The 20,062-nt window shown below is 46.2% G+C and overlaps 1 protein-coding gene across 1 annotated transcript; it reads right to left on the reverse strand.

Annotated features, from left to right (window-relative positions):
* Positions 1-9,978: 9,978 nt before the first annotated feature.
* On the reverse strand, positions 9,979-10,646 carry LOC147991619 (uncharacterized). Its single transcript, XM_087538742.1, has 3 exons — positions 10,590-10,646; positions 10,329-10,505; positions 9,979-10,254 (listed from the first exon to the last, which is right to left on the reverse strand). The coding sequence occupies exons 1-3, from the start codon at positions 10,644-10,646 to the stop codon at positions 9,979-9,981; spliced, it is 510 nt and encodes a 169-aa protein (XP_087394868.1).
* Positions 10,647-20,062: the final 9,416 nt, after the last annotated feature.

Below are 20,062 nucleotides of genomic sequence, written 5' to 3' on the forward strand. Positions count from 1 at the left end.
GTGTGAAGATTACCTCACTTGTGACATTGCTTTCAATGCGGTTATGCCTCTAAGTCGTGCTTCGACACGTGGGAGATATAGCCGCATCGAGGGCGTTACACATGGACATAGCACTATAGGTGGAATAGAATGGTGGTTGTGGAGAAGACAAAAAGGAGAAGATAGTCTCACATCAACTAGGCATATCAACAGGCTATGGAGATGCCCATCAACAGATATCAATGTGAGTGAGTACGGATTGCCATGCAACGGATGCACTAGATCTATAAGTGTATGAAAGCTCGACAAAAGAAATTAAGTGGGTGTGTGACGGTGTCCTAGACTAGGGGGTACTCACCACATCATGTCCCGATCTGTTAGATTGGGCCGAGGACCCCCATGGCCATATACTCATGGGCCAGTTCGGACAACTGCCGCATAAAAGGAAGATTCCACAAGACTTGACGATCAAGACAAGGACTCCTCCCCACCGGCGTATTCGGCTAGGACTCTTGTTATCCTAGGCCTCTGGTGCATTATATAAACCGAGGCCAGGCTAGTCGATAGAAGATATATACAACAATCATACCATAGGATAGCTTCTAGGATTTAGCCTCTACGATCCTGTGGTAGATCAACTCTTGTAATACTCATATCATCAAGATCAATTAAGTAGGAAGGAGGGTATTACCTCCATCGAGAGGGCTCGAACCTGGGTAAACATCGTGTCCCCCGCCTTCTGTTACCATCGATCCTAGATGCACAGTTCAGGACCCCTACCCGAGATCTGTCGATTTTGACACCGACATTGGTGCTTTCATTGAGAGTTCCGCTGTGTGATCGGCAAAAGGATCAATGGCTCGCCCGCAGGTCAACTGCGACGCCGGCTTCTTCGTCGCCGGCTCGGCCGGTCACCTTGGCTGGACCGAGAACTGTGCCCTACCTCCGATCGTCATGTTCGGATGAGGACCTTCATCAACATCAACTCCAATCTCTATCAAGATCAAGGAGGAATCATCCAGGGAGCCCGGGGGCTCAACGTCAACATTGCCTTCGGGCGACCGTGCTATTTTTCTGGACAGCGAACTCGTATCCGCCGCCACCGCCTCCTCAAGTGTCGTTTTAAGGATTGCTTCGATGGAATTGTGCGGAATTGGGTCTACAACAACCCTGGAAAAATTCGTCGAGTTCTGATGGAGGAATCTCTGGCAATCCGCGATATACTGGAGGCATGTCAAATCTGGACGAGAATCTGGACGAGTTTAGGTCGTGGTGTCCATCTTCTAGCTCAGACGTCCTTTGGAAGATCCAACCATTGATTAGCTGCGGAATTCCTATATCTACCACCCCTCAAAATTTCAGCTCGATCCGTCTGTCCAAACTTCAGGAACCTTCCGATTAGTGCATCACTTTTTGGATCTGTTTTCTGCGCGAAAACGAATCCGACCCGAGTTCGTCTTTTTTATGAACGGGATTTCGGACATCATTTTTGAAGGAAGTTTTGTATGGGGTATTGTGTTTTGTTCCCGAACACATCCCACTAACTTTAAAATCTTTTGAACATGATCTTCACCATCATGTTGGTGTCAAACCAGTCCCGCAATATTGCTCCACGGCTGCCGACCTGTGCTAGACACGTCGTCAATTTGTTGAGCCGAGCTCAACTTATTTGGATCATCATCTCGGTGAGCCGAACAGGAGTTCAGCATCGCGTAGGATAAATCATCGCCAACATCGCCGCCCCACGGATTACACGGAGCGGGCACACCGGCATTGACCACGTCACGACCGGCATCGGCAGGGCCGCACTGTTGCTTCTTCAAGCCGATGTCCATCACGCCGACCTACTTCGACTCATCAGCTGACATTGAGGCTTCGACATCTCGGCTGGACCGGGGGCTTCGCCATCTCTTCATCAACCTACTCCGGAGAATTCAACGTCACTAGTAGACCAGCTTCCGCAAGCCAACCTTCACCAGCATCGCCATGCCGTCGCTTCATCGCCCAAAAGGCAATGGGTGTGCGGATCGAGTCCCAATTTTGGGAGTCGCTGTCAGGACCCCGATTCCAAGTCACATCGATCTAGCCGGTAACACCTCATATCACATTGCGGCCTCACGCACGGTATCCCACGGGTGTCGCCTTACTATGGCACGGGACCGTTTGTGCCTTTTAGCTCACGTATATGATAGTGTCGCTAGCATCCATATGACAGAGAACCCGGGCCGACATGGCTAGTCGTGAACCCAAAGCGGCACAGACCTATGGAGACAGGCATACATGAATCACATCGAGCATGTCGGTCATCAGCGAGTGAATCCGGGCTGTAGCACTGGGCTAACAAGACTCCGGGGAACCCGGGCTGTAGCAGGCTAGGCAGGACTCCGGATGTCACCGCGTGACATTTCCCCGAAGGGACAGACATAGGAACAAAGTGAAACACATGCCGGCCAGTCAAGTGTCCTGAGCAGTAGTGCTGGGCTAGCAGGACTCCGGTGAACCGGGCTGTAGCGGACTACTATGGCTCGAGGAACACTAGACTACATTTCCCCATAAGAAAGGCTGCCAAGGACAAACAACTAGATTGTCGGATCCCACTCATACCAAGCATTTCAATCATACACACAATATGCCCGATATGAGTACATACAACATGGCATCACAACAAAACTCTACAACTCAAGTACTTTATTTAAAGGCTCCATAGAGCCATACATAACAAGTTCATACAGGTAGGGGTCACATGACCCGACACTCAAGTCATACAACCATACAAGCACAAGCGGAAGCAACTAGTATAAGTACAGACACTAGAAAGAAAGAAGGCTTCTCGAAGCCTGTCTATCTACATAGGCCCCTCCATGGCCAAGATCACCACCTGGGTGGCTAGTCACTTGTCGACATCAAGGTCTACGTAGAACCCATCGGAGGGGTTGGTGTTGTTGTCTGAAAACAGTAATTAAGCAAACATGAGTACAAAGGTACTCAGCAAGTCTTATATCAGATCGTACTATACATGCTCATTCTCAAGAAGGTGGTGGGGTTATTGCAGCAAGCCAGCTTTGACTCTTGGCTAAGCTATCCTACGGAACTCCACTAGTAAAATAGTTTTCGCACACGAGTCAACTACTCACCAACACAATACTCCACCGGGGATCCTCCCTCGTTATCCTACGAGAGGGCCATCCTCGGTACTCACACTTATCTTGAGTCTTTTAGTAGTATCCATTAACTTGTCTATGAACTGTATAGGCAACCAAGTAGTCCTTTACCGCAGACGCGGCTATTCGAATAGTTTATACCCTGCAGGGGTGTACTTCTTCATGCACGCTTTCACCACTTACCGCCATTTACACGACATGTACTCGGCAACCTTCAAGCGGAAGCCCAACGAGGGTGTCGGCCACGGCCTACCCAAACACTCAAGTCTCTAGTCCAGGTGCATCGCCTATCCAGGTTCCATCCGCAGGGGGTCCGGCCGAGGTTTCCACATACGGCCCCGAACGATGTGAACAGGGTTCCCGAGACACCAAACGGGTGACTCGGTACACCGTGCCACGGTGTATCTACCGCAACATAGCCCACCCCTAGGGTCAGCGCTACGCACGGCCGCCAACACATAACCTACAAACACCAGAAACTATTTGCAACTCCTGGACAGAGTACTAGGGTGATTAAGAAGCCGAGAGGGTCCATTGGTTTCGAGCCCAATGTATGGTAGTAACTGCATCTTAAATCACACATAAAGATCTCAGTTCTTATGGACGGCCTCAATGAAACAACCCACCATGTACTCCTACATCGCCTCTCATCGATACCTTTACCAAAACATGTTCAACACACCCCTCACATTACCGACATAATCATTTCACTCTAGCCCATCACCCAGATGAACCAGACCTGACACAACTCTAAGCATAGAAGGCATAGCAAGGTAGGAATCACATACATAGCTCAATCAACTCCTACACATGCTAGTGGGTTTCATCTAGTTACTGTGGCAATGACAGGTCATGTAGAGGATAAGGGTTCAACTACCGTAGCACACAGCAGTTTGAATCACGCTGTCTTAATGTAGTAAACAAGAGCAGAAGGGAGAACATGGGATTGTATCAGAATGATCAATGGGTTGCTTGCCTGTTGTAGTGGTAGTAGGGTACTGCCCTTCAGACGGATACTCGGGGTTATCCTCGGAGGCAGAACCTACCACGAAAAGCACACCGGACATAATCAACACATGACAATATGCAACAATATGATGCATGCTATGACATGGCAAGATGAAAGTGTCTTGGCCTAATGCAAGCTAAAACAGAAGGGGATGAACTCATTTGAATCAAAGATTCAAATGTTAGCTCATTAAACATAGCCTTATTAGTGTATTATCTTGTTCTGCTTAAACAGCAAGGTTAACTTGTTTTTTCATGCATGAAACCATTACAGATGGATAGATTGAATTTTTCTGATGATTTTTCATATATAAATCTTTGCATTTGGAGTTATGGTTGATTTTCTATGATTTTTAGAAGTTTTGGCTATTTTCTGGAATTTCCTATTAAAGAATAAATCCAGTAATTGAATTAATGCGTCAGCATGACATAGGTGTGACGTCAGCGGGTCAACTGGGTCGGCCAGGTCAAACCTGACTGGTGGGCCCTGTCTGTCAGTGACTCAGCTAATTAACAGAATTAAATTAACACTAATTAGCTATCAGTGGGGCCTAGGCCCACATGTCAGTGACTAAACTAATTAAAATTAGCTAAAACTAATCCTAAACTAATTAGCAGACCGGCCCCACCTGTCATACACTCAGGAGGGGTCAACCTGGGCCCACACAGGGTCAAACAGGGTCAACTCGTCGGCGTCTAGCCGCCGGCGAGGCCAGACGCGGCGGAGCAGCGCGGGATTTGCACTCCGGCGACCAAAAGGACGGCGGAGACTATCTACGTGATGCGGGGAGGAAGCCGCGTTGAGTTGTGGCAGTGGGTGGAGCTGGGGTGGCCGGAAACGTCGCCGGCGACGAGTTTGGCGGCGACCGGAGCTCGGGTGAGGTCGAGCTAGTCACTAGGGGGCACGGGGAGGCGCGTGGATTGGTGCGTTGAGCTCCTGGAGGTGCGGTAGGACTAGTGGACAGGGTGGCGTGGCCATTGGGTGGCCGGAGCCTCATCGGCGACGAGCTCCGCGGCGGTGTGTGCGGGTGAGCTACGTGCGGTCGCTATGGGGCTCGAGAGATAGAACGGAGAGGGTGGGGAGGTGGCTGAGCTCACGGGGGTCGCGTCGAGGCAGTCGGAGAGGTCAGGGATGAGCTGATGCGGCGGGGACGGCGAAGGGGATCTCCGGTGGCTGGAGTTGGGGACGAGCTCGGTGCAACATCTCCGGGGCGAGCGAGCGCTCGGGGCTCGGCCTACTTGATGTAGTCGATGATGGCGGAGCTTCCTGGCATGACGGGGCAACGAATGGACGGCGGTGGCTGCGGTGGAGCTTGTCAGCGGCGACGGCTGCGCTCGGCAGGGAGATGGGGAGAGAGCCAGAGAGGGGGAGAGGCCACGGGGAGAGTGGGAAGAAAGAGAGGGAGACGTGGGGGTCGGCGTGGCACTCGTAGACGCCTCCAGGGCGTCGGCGGAAGCAGGAGGTGGCCGGCGTGTGGTCGCGGGCACCGGCCACGCGCTCCTCGTCCTCCTGGCAAGAGGAGGAGGACGAGTGGCAAGTGCCAGTGGACTGGGCCGAGCCGGTGAGCTCGGTGGGCTGCACCAGGTAAGTTACTTCTCTCTCTCCTTTTCTGTTTTTCTTATTTATTCTATTATTTCTGTAGCTTCAGGGCTTTATTAAAAATGTCAGGGCATTTCCATAAATCATAAAATTAAGGGTCTTTTACATCTGTATCCCTAACTCGAACCCACTACTCACATTTGCCCCTAATTCGCAAGCCTGCTCAAAAATACCCCTCCGCCGTCATGTTCCCTTATAGAATTGCCCTTCCATGCCGTTTCAGTCCAGTCAAGGCTGTTTGACTGGTAAGCGGCCGTTTCTTTGACATTTTTGCCCCTCCGTCCTTACACCTGGGCCCAGGTCACCAGTTCACTCTCTCTCCCTCTCATTCTCTCGCCTGAGCCGCACGCTCTCTCTTTCTCCCCCAAATCGCCTCCCGCCGTAACCCTAACCCTAGCTCGCTCGATCCAACTCGCAAGGCTCGATCTCCTGATGGCAGCCATGGTGGAGCTTCAGATTTGACTCTGCGCGACACTCTACTACGGCAGCGGCGGCGGATGGATGGGGATAGCAGTTGTGGCGGCAGCGGCGGCGGCGGCGAACGAGGGAGCACACCGCAGCCACAGAAGCATGCTTCAGCGGGGTAAGTTTTCTCTTCTAATCTGGCGGAGTCTCATGCCATTTGTAGTTCGATTTGGGATTTGTTGACCTAGTTCATAGTGCTCATGGCATTGGGATCTGTCTCTGTTTTCCATGGTCATCGTAGGATCGACCCCGATAGAGCAGTTGGGATGGAATGTAGAATGGAAACCACACTTTTAGCTAGAGCTGGCACAAAAGCAACCAATACAGGATTCTCTTTTCCTTTTGTTGCTGACAATCAATGGACTTTTAATCAGTTTAGATCTGCCATATGTGCTCAATATCCATGGGGTCTATATGATGCAGTGGAATTCAGGTACTGGGACATTGACAAAACAGCTTGGGTCCCTGTCCAGTGTGATGATGAGCTTGGTATCATGTTTGCAATACACGATTATTTCCCTGCTAAACTAGAAATCAGTGTCATACAAACGAAGAGAGGAGAGCCAGAGAGCAGAGGAACAAGATCTCAGTCTAGGTCTAGAGATAAAGGTAGGACCAGCCAATCAAGGGGCAGGAAAAAAATGCTCATAGTAGAGGCAGCAGCAGTTCCATGCAGGCACCAGGAACACCTACTGTAGAAGTTCCTAAGAATGCATGTCCCTCTCAGAGTAGAGATTCAGTTGACCCCTATACTGAAGAGGGACTACCAGATGATTGGCCAAGTGATGATGAGGATGAAAAGTTGTTTCCACAGTTTGTAACAAGGAAGAAGGGCAAGGAGAAAGATGATGAGGGGGAAGATTATGTTCCACCCCCTGAAGGCATGTTTGCTGAGGCAGGTGAAGATGAGAAGGAGGAGGACAGGGACATGGGATACTCTGAAACATCTGATGAGGAAAGACCAGATGTGCAATACAATAGAGATGATCCTTCTTTGGCACAGGGAACAATATTTTCCAGTGCTTTAGACTGTAGAAATGCTCTTGCAACCTTCTCAATAAAGACTGAAAGTGAATTTGTGATAGACAAGAGTGACAGTACTAGGTTGACAGTGCATTGTGCTTATAAGAGGTGTCAATGGAGGATGCATGCCTCCTGAATGAGACATAGCACACTGTTTCAGGTATCTAATATATAGCAACTAACATTGCATTGTGCTTATAGTTAGCAGCATTGATACTGTATTTTGTTTTCTTGTTGCAGTACATAGGTTCTAACATGTGACTGAACTTTCATGAATGCCGGTTAAGGTGAACAAAACTGCTCATACATGTCCCAGTGTGAACAGGAGAAAAAGATTAAAGTCAGCTAAGAGTAGATGGGTTGCTGATGCTGTGAAGACCTGGGTTTTAGAGGATTCAGAAGTGGGACCAACAGAATTGCAGAAAAATTTGAAGAAGAAGTATGGCCTGGCAGTTCCATATATGAGAGTATTCTATGGGAAGCAAATGGCACTTGACAATATCTATGGTAAGTGGGTTGACTCTTTCCAGTTACTGTATACCTTCAAGGCAGAAGTGGAGAAAGCATCTCCTGGTAGTGTAGTTACCATTGATAAACACACTGTGCAGTACAAACTAAATGGGAAGAGTAGACAAAAAGAGTGCTTTAGAAGAGTATTTGTTTCTTTCAAAGCATGTTGGCAAGGTTTTTTGAATGGATGTAGGCCTTATCTTGCAGTAGATGCCACTGCATTAAATGGCAGATTTAGAGGGCAACTAGTTAGTGCATGTGCTGTGGATTCTTGCAGTTGGATCTTCCCAGTTGCATATGGAGTTCTAGAGGGTGAAAACATAGACAGTTGGACTTGGTTTTTTCAGAACTTAAGAGAGCTTATAGGACACCCACCAGGTCTTGTTATCCACACTGATGCATGCAAAGGCCTGGAGACTGCAGTGGAAGATGTGTTCCCAGGTGTGGAGCATAGAGAATGCATGAGGCATTTGGCTGCAAATTTCACAAAAAAGTTTAGAGGAAAATTCTTTGATGAAAATTTATGGCCCTGTTCATTGACATACAGCATAAAGAAACACAACTACCATCTTAGGCAGTTGCACAGTAAGGCTGGTGTGAAGGAGTACTTAGAGGAGCATCATACCAAGCTATGGGCAAGGTCACTGTTCAATGAAGTATGTAAAGTAGATTATGTTAATAACAATCTAGCTGAGTCCTTTAATTCAAAGATTAAAAAATGGAAGGGTGTACACATTGTGGACTTGCTAGACAAAATAAGACAGTTTATAATGGAGAAGTTTGATCTCAGACAGCAGATTGCAGCTGCTACATTCATTGGCCACATCATAATCCCCAAAGTCATGAAAATGCTTCATGCAAAATCTAAGGACCTTGATATGGAGATAGTGAAGAGAAGCACATATGAGGCAGAGATCACAGCAGTTGACAAGGAAAAGAGAGAGTGGAGATATCCAGTAAATTTGGCCACTGGGACTTGCAGTTGTAGAAAGTGGCAGTTAACTGGACAGCCTTGCATACATGCTTTGTATTTTATTACTTCAATGAGAGGCCCAGTAAGTGAGATTGATCAGTATGTACATGAGTACTTTTCTGTTGCTAGATTCAATGCTACTTATGCTAAAAATTTGCCTGCAATGGAGGGCAAACAACAGTGGGATGTGGTGGACCCTGGGTTTAAATTGTCTGCTCCATTGCAAAACAGGGCCCCTGGTAGACCTAGGAAGACAAGAATTAGGGCAAAATCCGAGGGAAAAGGACTTGGAGGAAGGAGAAAGAAATGTGGCAGGTGTGGAAGGCTTGGCCATCGTGGCACTCACTGCAAGGAATCCATTGACCCAGCTTTTGGGGAAGAAGAGCACTGGGGGGCTGAAAATGCAACAGATGATCATTTAGATGCTGAAACAGATGCTGACAATGCTACTGAGGTTGAAACAGATGCTGAAAATGCTATAGAGGTTGAACCTGATGCTGAAAATGCTATAGAGGTTGAACCTGATGCTCCAATTGCTACAGATGCACCAACAGTGTCATCTGCTGTAAGGTGCAACTGCTATAGATTTTCTCATTTCAATTTTTGCTTTATTTGATGTTCTCATTTCCTTTTTTGCTTTATTTGATGTTCTCATTTCCTTTTTGCTGCATTTAATGTTCTCATTTCAATTGTAGCCCAAGGAAGAACTACAAAAGGGCAGCTGATAGAGGGATGTCACCAGCCAAGAAGAGGCTCAAGTTTGCACCAGATCCTACAGTAGGATCTGTAACTGGAAGCAACCAGCTAAGCAAAGAAGTGAGCAAAACTGTCACCACAAGGAGGAGTTCAAGGCTCTTAACTAACCCTGCTTGCAACACCAGGAGCAAGAAGATGAAAGACCTGTGACTGGAATCATGTAGGGCACTGCTGTTTTTGTTGTTCCTTTTGTGATGCTGAAATTATGAACTTATGTAATGGTGAACTTGTGAGATACTATCTTGAATGTGCAATGGTCCTTCTGTGACCTGCTAGTTTGGAATATTATGTGAGCTGCTATCTTGTGAGATGCTACTTTCAAATATTTTTGTGAGCTCCTATTTTGTCACAACAGATAATTTGTTCAAATATTTCAATCTATGCTATTTTTTCAGTCATCGATCAAAGCAAGATTCTTGATTCATTTCCAAATAGCATTGTCCTGTGATAATACATACCCACACCAAGCTCCATCACAACATACACTACAAAGAGAAATCCATTTAGTATGGATTATTAGACCACCCAGAAACAAATGTGGCCACAATGCTAATACCAAGAACTATGATAAATTCCCATGCTTGCATAAGCTCGTTCCTCTTTTTCATCTTCAGCTTCAGTTTCTTGTTCTTCTCGGTTAGATACATCACCCTCCTCTCTAAATCATGAGATTTTAGCCAGCTCTTCTCCAATCCTGCATGAAGCTCCTCAAATGCACGAGCAACACGTTCGGTCGGTGGCGGGTCAATCCATACAACCCACTCACATTCATCAGAAAGCTGCAAAATCAATGATCAAATTAGAAAGAGGGGAAAGAGCAGAATCGAATCAAGCTTAAAAGCCAAACACTTACATCAAGAGGGCAGCCGAGAAACCTTCTGCCGGAGCTTGCTCCTCCCCAGGCGACACGACGAGCAGGAATAAGCCCGTGGCCAGGGCACCGCTGCATCGAGCGAACCTCAAGGCCACAGAATGTCAGATCGGGGATGTAAAACTCCGATTGAAACTGAACTATGCCGACACCATCAACCTAACAGCAGCAAAAAAACCCAAATTGATGAACCCTAATTTCGCAATATGCCCATCTCTCCCCCAAATCGACACTGAAACTTACATTGGCGGCCACCGACGAGCTCGTAGAAGACATCCCCGCCGTGCCCGCCGTAGACATCGCTCACCACGCCGTGCTTGACCTGCCCCTCTCTCTCTCCGACCGCGGAAATGCCCGATCCAGTACGTGCTCAAAAATGCCCCTGTCGTCGCGAGGAAGAAGAAAGAGGGGAGAGAGAGTGAACCGGTTAGTTGGGCCCAGATGTACGGCAGGAGGGGCAAAAATGTCAAAGAAACGGCACGTTAGCGGTCAAACAACCTTGACTGGACGGAAACGGCTCGGAGGGGCATTTCTATAAGGGCACATCACGGCGGAGGGGCATTTTTGAGCAGGCTTTGGAATTAGGGGTATATCTGATTAGGTGGTTCGAGTTAGGGACAGAAATGCAAATGGCCCTAAAATTAATCATGGCTACTGCTTAGAATATATCCAACAGCAAACATTTTAGTTTATGATTATTTGAGAACTTAAAATATTTTATAGCATTTAAATTCCCAAATGCAAATACCATAAGGATTAATCCAATGACCTTAGATGTCCTAGAAAAATGTGCACCATTTTTGTCAGGGGTTTTAACCCAAAACAAAAAAGGTGGGCTTTTTAGAAGGGCATTTCAGGTTCATTGAAAAGTTCTTTTAGTAAACCCTAGTTGTTCCAGGGGGGTGCTGGGGGTTCTCACATCCCCATTTCTGATTCGAGCAAGAGAACGTGATGCGCCCCGACCCCTGCCTCGCCGGAGTGGTCCTCGCCGCCGCCCTTCTCCCTCCGCCTTGCCCGCTCGCCGAAGCTCGGGCGCTGCTCTACGTCGTGCCCACTGGCCCCTGTCGTGCGCTGCTTTGCTTCGGCCTTTCGTCCCCGTTGACTCGTTCGAGCACCGCGTGGGCAGCCTCCTGGGCCGCAAGCCTCCCCGTGGCCCAGATCTGTTAGGCCAGCTGCGTGCCTGCCTCCTTCTCTGAACCGGGCCGAGGCCCATGGGTGAGCCGCCCCCTCTCCTTTTGCATTGTTGGCCCATGTGCAGTTTCGGCCCGATATATATTTTTCCTGCTATGAGCGAATTTTGCTATTTACAGAAAAACTGCACATTTTCAGATTACCCCTTGTTGTTCATGCATTTAATAACTAATTAACCGTGCATCGGTTTAAAACAAACTTTATATGAAATATGCTTAGTTTTTCATCTAGTTTCATAATATGTCTTTTTCATCTATGTTTAAAATGTTTAAAATGCATTTTGATTAAATTTGCCCCTATGCCATGTTAAAATGATTTAATTCATAACTAAATAACCGTAGCTCGGATTTAAATAATCTTTATATGTAAATGGGGTATAAAAATGCCTAGTTTATCATGGTGGCATCTCTTTGCATGTTTAACAACTCTAAAATTGTTTTTAGGGCAGAACAGTACCAAACCTAATATATGCATATGAGGATTTTCCGAAATTGTTGTTCGTTGCTTCCGGCCTCATTTAAACTTGACTAGTTAGGCAGTTTTACTTAGCTTCACCTCTTGCCATGTTAATCAACATTTAATATTGTTGGGTACATAAACGAGATCGAACTAAATAAGTCACGTGGTGTTTCGTCAATATGCAACAGAGTTGCATATTGAGCTCCACTTAATTTGTAGGGTTGTTTGTGCATTTTGCCATGCCATGCCTCATTAAACCGGACATGCATCATAATTGCTTGTGCATCATGCCATGTTTAGGTGATGGTTGTTTACTATGTTGTTTGCTCCTTTCCGGTGTTGCTTCTTCGGGTTGGTTCCGATAACGTTGCGTTTGTGAGGATTCGTTCGACTACGTCCATTTGTCTTCTTCATGGACTCGTTCTTCTTCCTTGCGGGATTTCAGGCAAGATGACCATACCCTCGAAATCACTTCTATCTTTGCTTGCTAGTTGCTCACTCTTTTGCTATGCCTATGTTGCGATACCTACCACTTGCTTATCATGCCTCCCATTTTGTTAAGCCAAGCCTCTAACCCACCTTGTCCTAGCAAACCGTTGTTTGGCTATGTTACCGCTTTGCTCAGCCCCTCTTATAGTGTTGTTAGTTGCAGGTGAAGATTGGAGTTTGTTCCTTGTTGGAACATGGATATTTTGTTTGGATATCACAATATCTCTTATTTATATTAATGCATCTATATACTTGGTAAAGGGTGGAAGGCTCGGCCTTATGCCTGGTGTTTTGTTCCACTCTTGCCGCCCTAGTTTCCGTCATATCGGTGTTATGTTCCCGGATTTTGCGTTCCTTACACGGTTGGGTTATAATGGGAACCCCTTGACAGTTCGCTTTGAATAAAACTCCTCCAGCAAGGCCCAACCTTGGTTTTACCATTCGCCACCTAGCCTTTTTCCCTTGGGAGTCGCGCATCCCGAGGGTCATCTTATTTTACCCCCCCCCGGGGCCAGTGCTTGTCTAAGTGTTGGCCCAAACTAGATCCCCTTGCAGCGCCACCTCGAGGAAACTCGAGGGTTGGTTTTAGTTGTACATATCGCTTATCCGGTGTGCCCTGAGAACGAGATATGTGCAGCTCCTATCGGGATGTCGGCGCATCGGGCGGTCTTGCTAGACTTGTTTTACCATTGTCGAGGATGTCTTGTAACCGGGATGCCGAGTCTGATCGGATTGTCTTGGGAGAAGGAATATCCTTCGTTGACCGTGAGAGCTTGTGATGGGCTAAGTTGGGACACCCCTGCAGGGTTTTGAACTTTCGAAAGCCGTGTCCGCTGTTATGGGCAGATGGGAATTTGTTAATGTCCGGTTTTAGAAAACCTGAAAATTAACTTAATTAAAATGCATCAACCGCATGTGTCGCCGTGATGGTCTCTTCTCGGCGGAGTCCGGGAAGTGAACACGGTGTTGGAGTAATGCTTGACGTAGGTTGTTCTAGGATCACTTGTTGATCATAGTTCATCGATCGTGCTTTTGCCTTCTCTTCTCGCTCTCTTTTGCGTATGTTAGCCACCAAATATGCTAGTCTCTTGCTGCAGCTCCACCTCATACCTTTTCCCTACCCATAAGCTTAAATAGTCTTGACCGCGAGGATGTGAGATTGTTGAGTCCCCGTGACTCACAGATACTTCCAAAACCAGTTTGCAGGTGCCGATGATACCGTACAGGTGACGCAACCGAGCTCAAGGAGGAGCTCGATGAAGATCTCGTTCATTGTGTTGTTTCGTTTGAGTTGATCAGTAGTGGAGCCCAGTTGGGACGATCGGGGATCTGTGTAGCATTTGGGGTAGTCTTCTTTCATTTTGGTTCCGTAGTCGGACCTTGATTGTATCCGGATGATGTAATGCTTTATTCACGTATTGTGTGAAGTGGCGATTGTAAGCCAACTATGTATCTCTTTCCCTTATGTATTACATGGGTTGTGTGAAGATTACCTCACTTGCGACATTGCTTTCAATGCGGTTATGCCTCTAAGTCGTGCTTCGACACGTGGGAGATATAGCCGCATCGAGGGCGTTACACATGGACATAGCACTATAGGTGGAATAGAATGGTGGTTGTGGAGAAGACAAAAAGGAGAAGATAGTCTCACATCAACTAGGCCCATCAACAGATATCAATGTGAGTGAGTACGGATTGTGAAAGTGCAACTATCCCTAGGTGGTTTTGGTAATTCATAACAACATATAGCTCATTGAGCTAATGCTATTCCAAGATGACTATTTCTGGAAAGCTCGATGATTGGCATGGCATGGATGTGAAAGTGGAACCCTCAAAATGCTAAGGACAAAGGATTGGCTCAAGCTCAAAAGCTCAAGACTCTTCATTTTATATTTTAGTGATCCAAGATCACATTGAGTCTTTAGGAAAAGCCAATACTATCAAGGAGGGATGAGGTGTTGCTTAATGAGCCTCTTGCTTCATGTGCTTAGTGATATGCTCCAAAACCCTCAACTACTTTCCCATATCCACATATGACCTAAACCCTAAGCCAAACTCGGTCCTACCGATTCTTCCTATCCGGCGCCACCGAGTTTCACTTGTCATTAGCCACTGCCAAACCCTAGCAATTCGGTCCTATCGATAGGGATCTCGGTCTCACCGAGATGGGGTTGCAAACTCCCTGTTTCCCTTTCGTAACTTTTCGGTCTCACCGAAAGAGCGAATCGGTCCCACCGAGATTGCAATGTAAACTCAGTGTTTCCCCTTTGTAACTTTTCGGTCTCACCGAGTTCCACTCGGTCTCACCGAAAGAGCAAATCGGTCCCACCGAGTTTGCCTGACCAACTCTCTGGTTAGCTAATTACCAAATTCGGTCTCACCGAGTTTGTGTAATCGGTCTCACCGAGATTACGTTATGCCCAAACCCTAACCATATCGGTCCTACCGAGTTGCATGTCAGTCCCACCGAAAATCACTAACGGTCACTAGGTTTACATTTTCGGTCCGACCGAGCTTATTGATTCGGTCCCACCGAGATTGGAAAACTGTGTAACGGTTGGATTTTGTGTGGAGGATATATATACCCCTCCACCTTCTTCTCATTCGAGGAGAGAGCCATCAGAACACACACACCATTCCAACTCATATGTTCTGAGAGAGAACCACCTACTCATGTCTTGAGACCAAGACATTCCATTCCTACCATATGAATCTTGATCTCTAGCCTTCCCAAGTTGCTTTCCACTCAAATCTTCTTTCAACCAAATCCAAATCCTATGAGAGAGAGTTGAGTGTTGGGGAGACTATCATTTGAAGAACAAGAGCAAGGAGTTCATTACCTACACACCATTTGTTACTTCTTGGAGAGTGGTGTCTCCTAGATTGGCTAGGTGTCACTTGGGAGCCTCCGACAAGATTGTGGAGTTGAACCAAGGAGTTTGTAAGGGCAAGGAGATCGCCTACTTCGTGAAGATCTACCACTAGTGAGGCAAGTCCTGTGTGGGCGATGGCCATGGTGGGATAGACAAGGTTGCTTCTTCGTGGACCCTTTGTGGGTGGTTGCTTCTTCGTGGACCCTTCGTGGGTGGAGCCCTGTGTGGACTCGCGCAACTGTTACCCTTGGGTGGAGCCCTGTGTGAACTCGCGCAACCGTTACCCTTCGTGGGCTGGAGTCTCCATCAACGTGGATGTAGGATAGCACCACCTATCCGAACCACGGGAAAAACATCTGTGTCTCCAATAGCGTTTGAATTCTCCAAACCCTTCCCTTTACATTCTTGCAAGTTGCATGCTTTACTTTCCGCTGCCAATATACTCTTTGCATGCTTGCTTGAATCATGTGATGATTGCTTGATTTGTCCTAAATTAGCTAAAATCTGCCAAGAACTAAAATTGGGAAAAGGTTAAGTTTTTATTTGGTCAAGTAGTCTAATCACCCCCCCCCTCTAGACATACTTTCGATCCTACAAGTGGTATCAGAGCTTTGGTCTCCATTTGCTTTGATCTCCATAGCTTTTGGTGGTCATAGCCTTGGTTTCACAACCTAGGAGAGTATGGCGTCTAGCGAGGGAAATTATCACCGTAGAGGTCCTTACTTTGATGGTACTAATTTTGCTAGTTGGAAGCATAAAATGAAAATGCATATTCTTGGACATAACCCCGCCGTTTGGGCTATTGTGTGTGTTGGTTTGCAAGGTGACTTCTTTGATGGGAGAGAACCGAACCGTGAAGCTACCGCGGATGAGTTGAAGATGTTGCAATACAACGCTCAAGCTTGTGATATTCTCTTCAACGGATTATGCCCCGAAGAATTCAACAAAATCAGCCGTCTTGAGAATGCAAAGGAAATTTGGGACACTTTGATTGATATGCACGAAGGTACCGACTCCGTCAAGGAATCCAAGTTGGATGTGCTTCAAAGCCAACTTGACAAGTTCAAGATGAAGGATGGTGAAGGTGTCGCCGAAATGTACTCTAGGCTTGCTCTTATCACAAATGAGATTGCCGGCTTAGGAAGTGAAGAGATGACCGATAGATTCATCATCAAGAAGATTCTAAGAGCCTTGGACGGAAAATATGATACCGTGTGCACATTGATCCAAATGATGCCTAATTACAAAGATCTCAAGCCAATGGAGGTGATTGGAAGAATTGTTGCTCATGAGATGTCACTTAAGGATAAAGAGGAACTTCACAACAAATCAAGTGGTGCCTATAAAGCCTCATGTGAAGCCCCTACATCATCAAGTGAGAAACAAGACTTCAATGAAGAATTGAGCTTAATGGTGAAGAACTTCAACAAGTTCTACAAGAGTAGAAGCAAAGATAGAAGCTCCAAGTCAAGGTCCTACAATGACAAAAGATCTTCTAGTCGAGAGCGAAACTGCTACAATTGTGGAAGACCCGGACACTATTCCAATGAGTGTACGGCTCCCTACAAGAGAAGAGAAGATTCTCCAAAAAGAAGAAGCAAAGGATCACCACCAAGAGAGAGAAGGAGTAGAGATGATCGTTATGAACGAAGATACTCACGGAGAAGTAAGGATTCGGAAAGGAAGGAAAAATCATCAAGGAGCTACACAAGACGAAGACATCAAGCTCATGTTGGTGAATAGGTATCCGGCTCCGACTCCAACAGCTACTCCGAGAGAAGTTATTACTCCGGCTCCGAAGATACTCAAGATGAAGGTGTTGCCGGTCTAGCACTTGTGTCAACCAACTCCTACGACATATTTAACTCACCAAATGAAGGAATTGGAAGATGCTTCATGGCCAAAGGTCCTAAGGTAACACACCCCGAGTATGTTGATTTCAATAGTGATGAAGATGACTTGTTAGGTGATGATTTGCTTGTTGACAACTTTAGTGATGAATACTATGATGAAATGTCAATTAAACATGCTAATCAAGATAAAACGAATGACAATGATAAGGAGAAGATTGAGGCCCTAACTAAAGAACTAAACACTCTTAAGTTAGCTCATGAAACCATCTTCGAAGATCATCGAGAACTTTTAAGAGCTCATGAGAAATTACGCTTTGAGAAGCTCAATCTTGAGCAAGAGCATGAGTTCTTAAAAGCAATCAATGATGATCTCCGCAAGAAAAGTTCTTCTTACATTGCCAAGCGTTTACTCTTATCTACTTACATGCCTCAAGTCAAGTCTAGTAACAAGAAAGATTCTTCCTCTGGCAGTAACAATGATCATGTTAAATCCAATATTGTTGCTTCTAGTAGTTCTCTTGATTCCACTAATGATTCTCTTAGCCAAGTTACACTTGAGCAAGAAAATAGCTTATTGAAGGGAATTATAGAGAAAGGAGTGTACAAAAGCCTTGCCAGGAGTAAGCAATTCGAGGAAATTGTGCGCAAGCAAGGAATGCACCGGAAGAATCAAGGTGTTGGTTTTGAATGAAAGTTCAATGCCAATGGAGTTGAGTGGGAAGAAGATTAATACCCCAAGACAAAGTTTGTCCCTCAACAAGAGAAGTATGCTTCTTTCAAGGGGACACAAGCTCAAGATGATCTTCCACCACAAGACTACGAGCAAAAAGGCAAGGACAAGCTTCAAGAGGAAATTGATGCATTTAAAGAAGCTCCAAAGACCTTAGTCAAGTGGATTCCCAAGACTACTTCAAGTTCCACTTCATCAAGTACGACTACAACTCCAAGGATTCCCATCAAGATGATGTGGATCCAAAAGAAGAAGAACTAGAGAGTTCTTGAGGGTGACTCCGCCAACATACTTCACTCTTATCATTTTGGCAAGAACAAGTGCAATCAACTTCCACATCTTGCACTAGTTCAAGGAGTCACAAACCCTCTTGTTGGTAAGACAAGGGACAAGGTAACCTAAAAGTTTTCATGGACATCATCTTTTGTGTGCATCACTCTATGTCTATGGATATCCTTGCTTGTTCCTTGTGGGACTAACCCATGTAGGTATTGAAAGTGCAATTCACTCAAATGGATAGCTCCAAGTGATCTACATCAACATTGAGCATCCACATCTTCAACATCTACATGAAGTCATCATCGACAAAACCCAAGGTTAGTTCATCCCTCTTAGGGGGGATATCACATCTAGGGGGAGCTTTACTCTAAGACTTGAGCTAAAGCAACTCTAAAGATGTGAACAAAACAATGCTTTATGTAAAAGTGGTAACCCCACTTGAGCTTAAACGATGAGTATGACCTATGATCAAGTGTTCTCATTTGACTCCTAAGTCAATATACTCATATATAGATGACCTAGTCATCGCAAATTGCTTGATAGATGCTAGAATTGGTTGTGCATGCCTTGCCACATATTTCATTTGCCATCTTATTGTGTGAGCATGCTGGTTGCATATTTTACTCATTTGAGGACATCCACTTGATGTTTTGATTGTTTGGTTTTATCGTCTTTTGCCAAGTGGATGGAAAATAATGCCTAAGAACCCCCTCTAGCTATCTATGCTTTTCTCGTCTCAAACTCTATTCATGCTGCATCACAAAATTTGATCAAGTCAGATTCGAACCACTCTGTGTGAGGAGAGCTCAGAGTTCCCGATTCGTCATAGACTTAAACTTCCAAAACCTCTTTATGATTCTCGGTCTGACCGATACTCCACCTTCGCTCCTACCGAGATCATTAAGTTGATCTAAGTTTTCGATCTCGGTGCAACCGATTTGAACCTTTCAGTCACACCGAGTTTCAGTAACTGCTTGCAGTTCTGAATCTCGGTGCCACCGAGTTGTTTCACTCGGTCACACCGACAGGGTCGGGCTATATATAGTCACGGGCAAAATTTTGGAAATTTCTCCGAAGCCCTTCGCCCGCGCGATAGCCTGCTCTGCCCTCGTGGTCTCCGGATCGTCTTCTCGCCGCCAGCAGCCTCCAGTCGCTGGTCTCCGTCGCCGTCAACGGGAATTCTGCCCCGCCGTTGCCGCCGTAGCAAGTCCCCGCCGAACTAGGGTATGGACTTGATCTTTGTGCTATTCCTCAATCTGATTCCTAGCACATTGTGATCATATTGATTCTAGCCACGATTGAAACACTCCTATCCAGTCAAAACGCCCGTAGATTAGGTTTGATTCGAAAATTTTAGGGTTAGGTTTCCGCCAAAACCATCTCGGACCCACCGAGTTGAAAAACTCGGTCCCACCGATTTGGCTCTTGCCATTGCACAAGTGAGACTCGGTCTGACCGAGAATTACTTATCGGTGTGACCGATTTTTGAACTCAGTGAAACCCTAGCAGTCTCGGTGCCACCGAACTGTGACTTGGTCCTACCGAGTTCACTAGTTTAGGTTCCAAAACTGCTTCGGTATCACCGAGTTTGAAAATCGGTAGATCCGAGATGATTTCAGTGGGAAACTAAAACTAAGCTTTTGGATCATTTTTTTTGCAAAATCTCTGCATTTTGTGATGCTCATCTTTTCTATCTCATCTATAATCTATTCACAGGGTCAGCAGTCAGTTTGCAGCATGTCTGATCAAAGTGATAGCCAAAATATGTCAGAGCAGCAAGTGGTGATGAGTGAGGGCACTAGTCCCTCCAGTTCATCTGATGAAGGCAGCAGGAGCACTCCT

The sequence above is a fragment of the Triticum urartu genome, chromosome 1A, assembly GCF_056163025.1.
Source record: "Triticum urartu cultivar PI428250 chromosome 1A, HENAU_Tu73, whole genome shotgun sequence".
In the NCBI taxonomy this organism is placed as follows: Eukaryota; Viridiplantae; Streptophyta; class Magnoliopsida; order Poales; family Poaceae; genus Triticum; species Triticum urartu.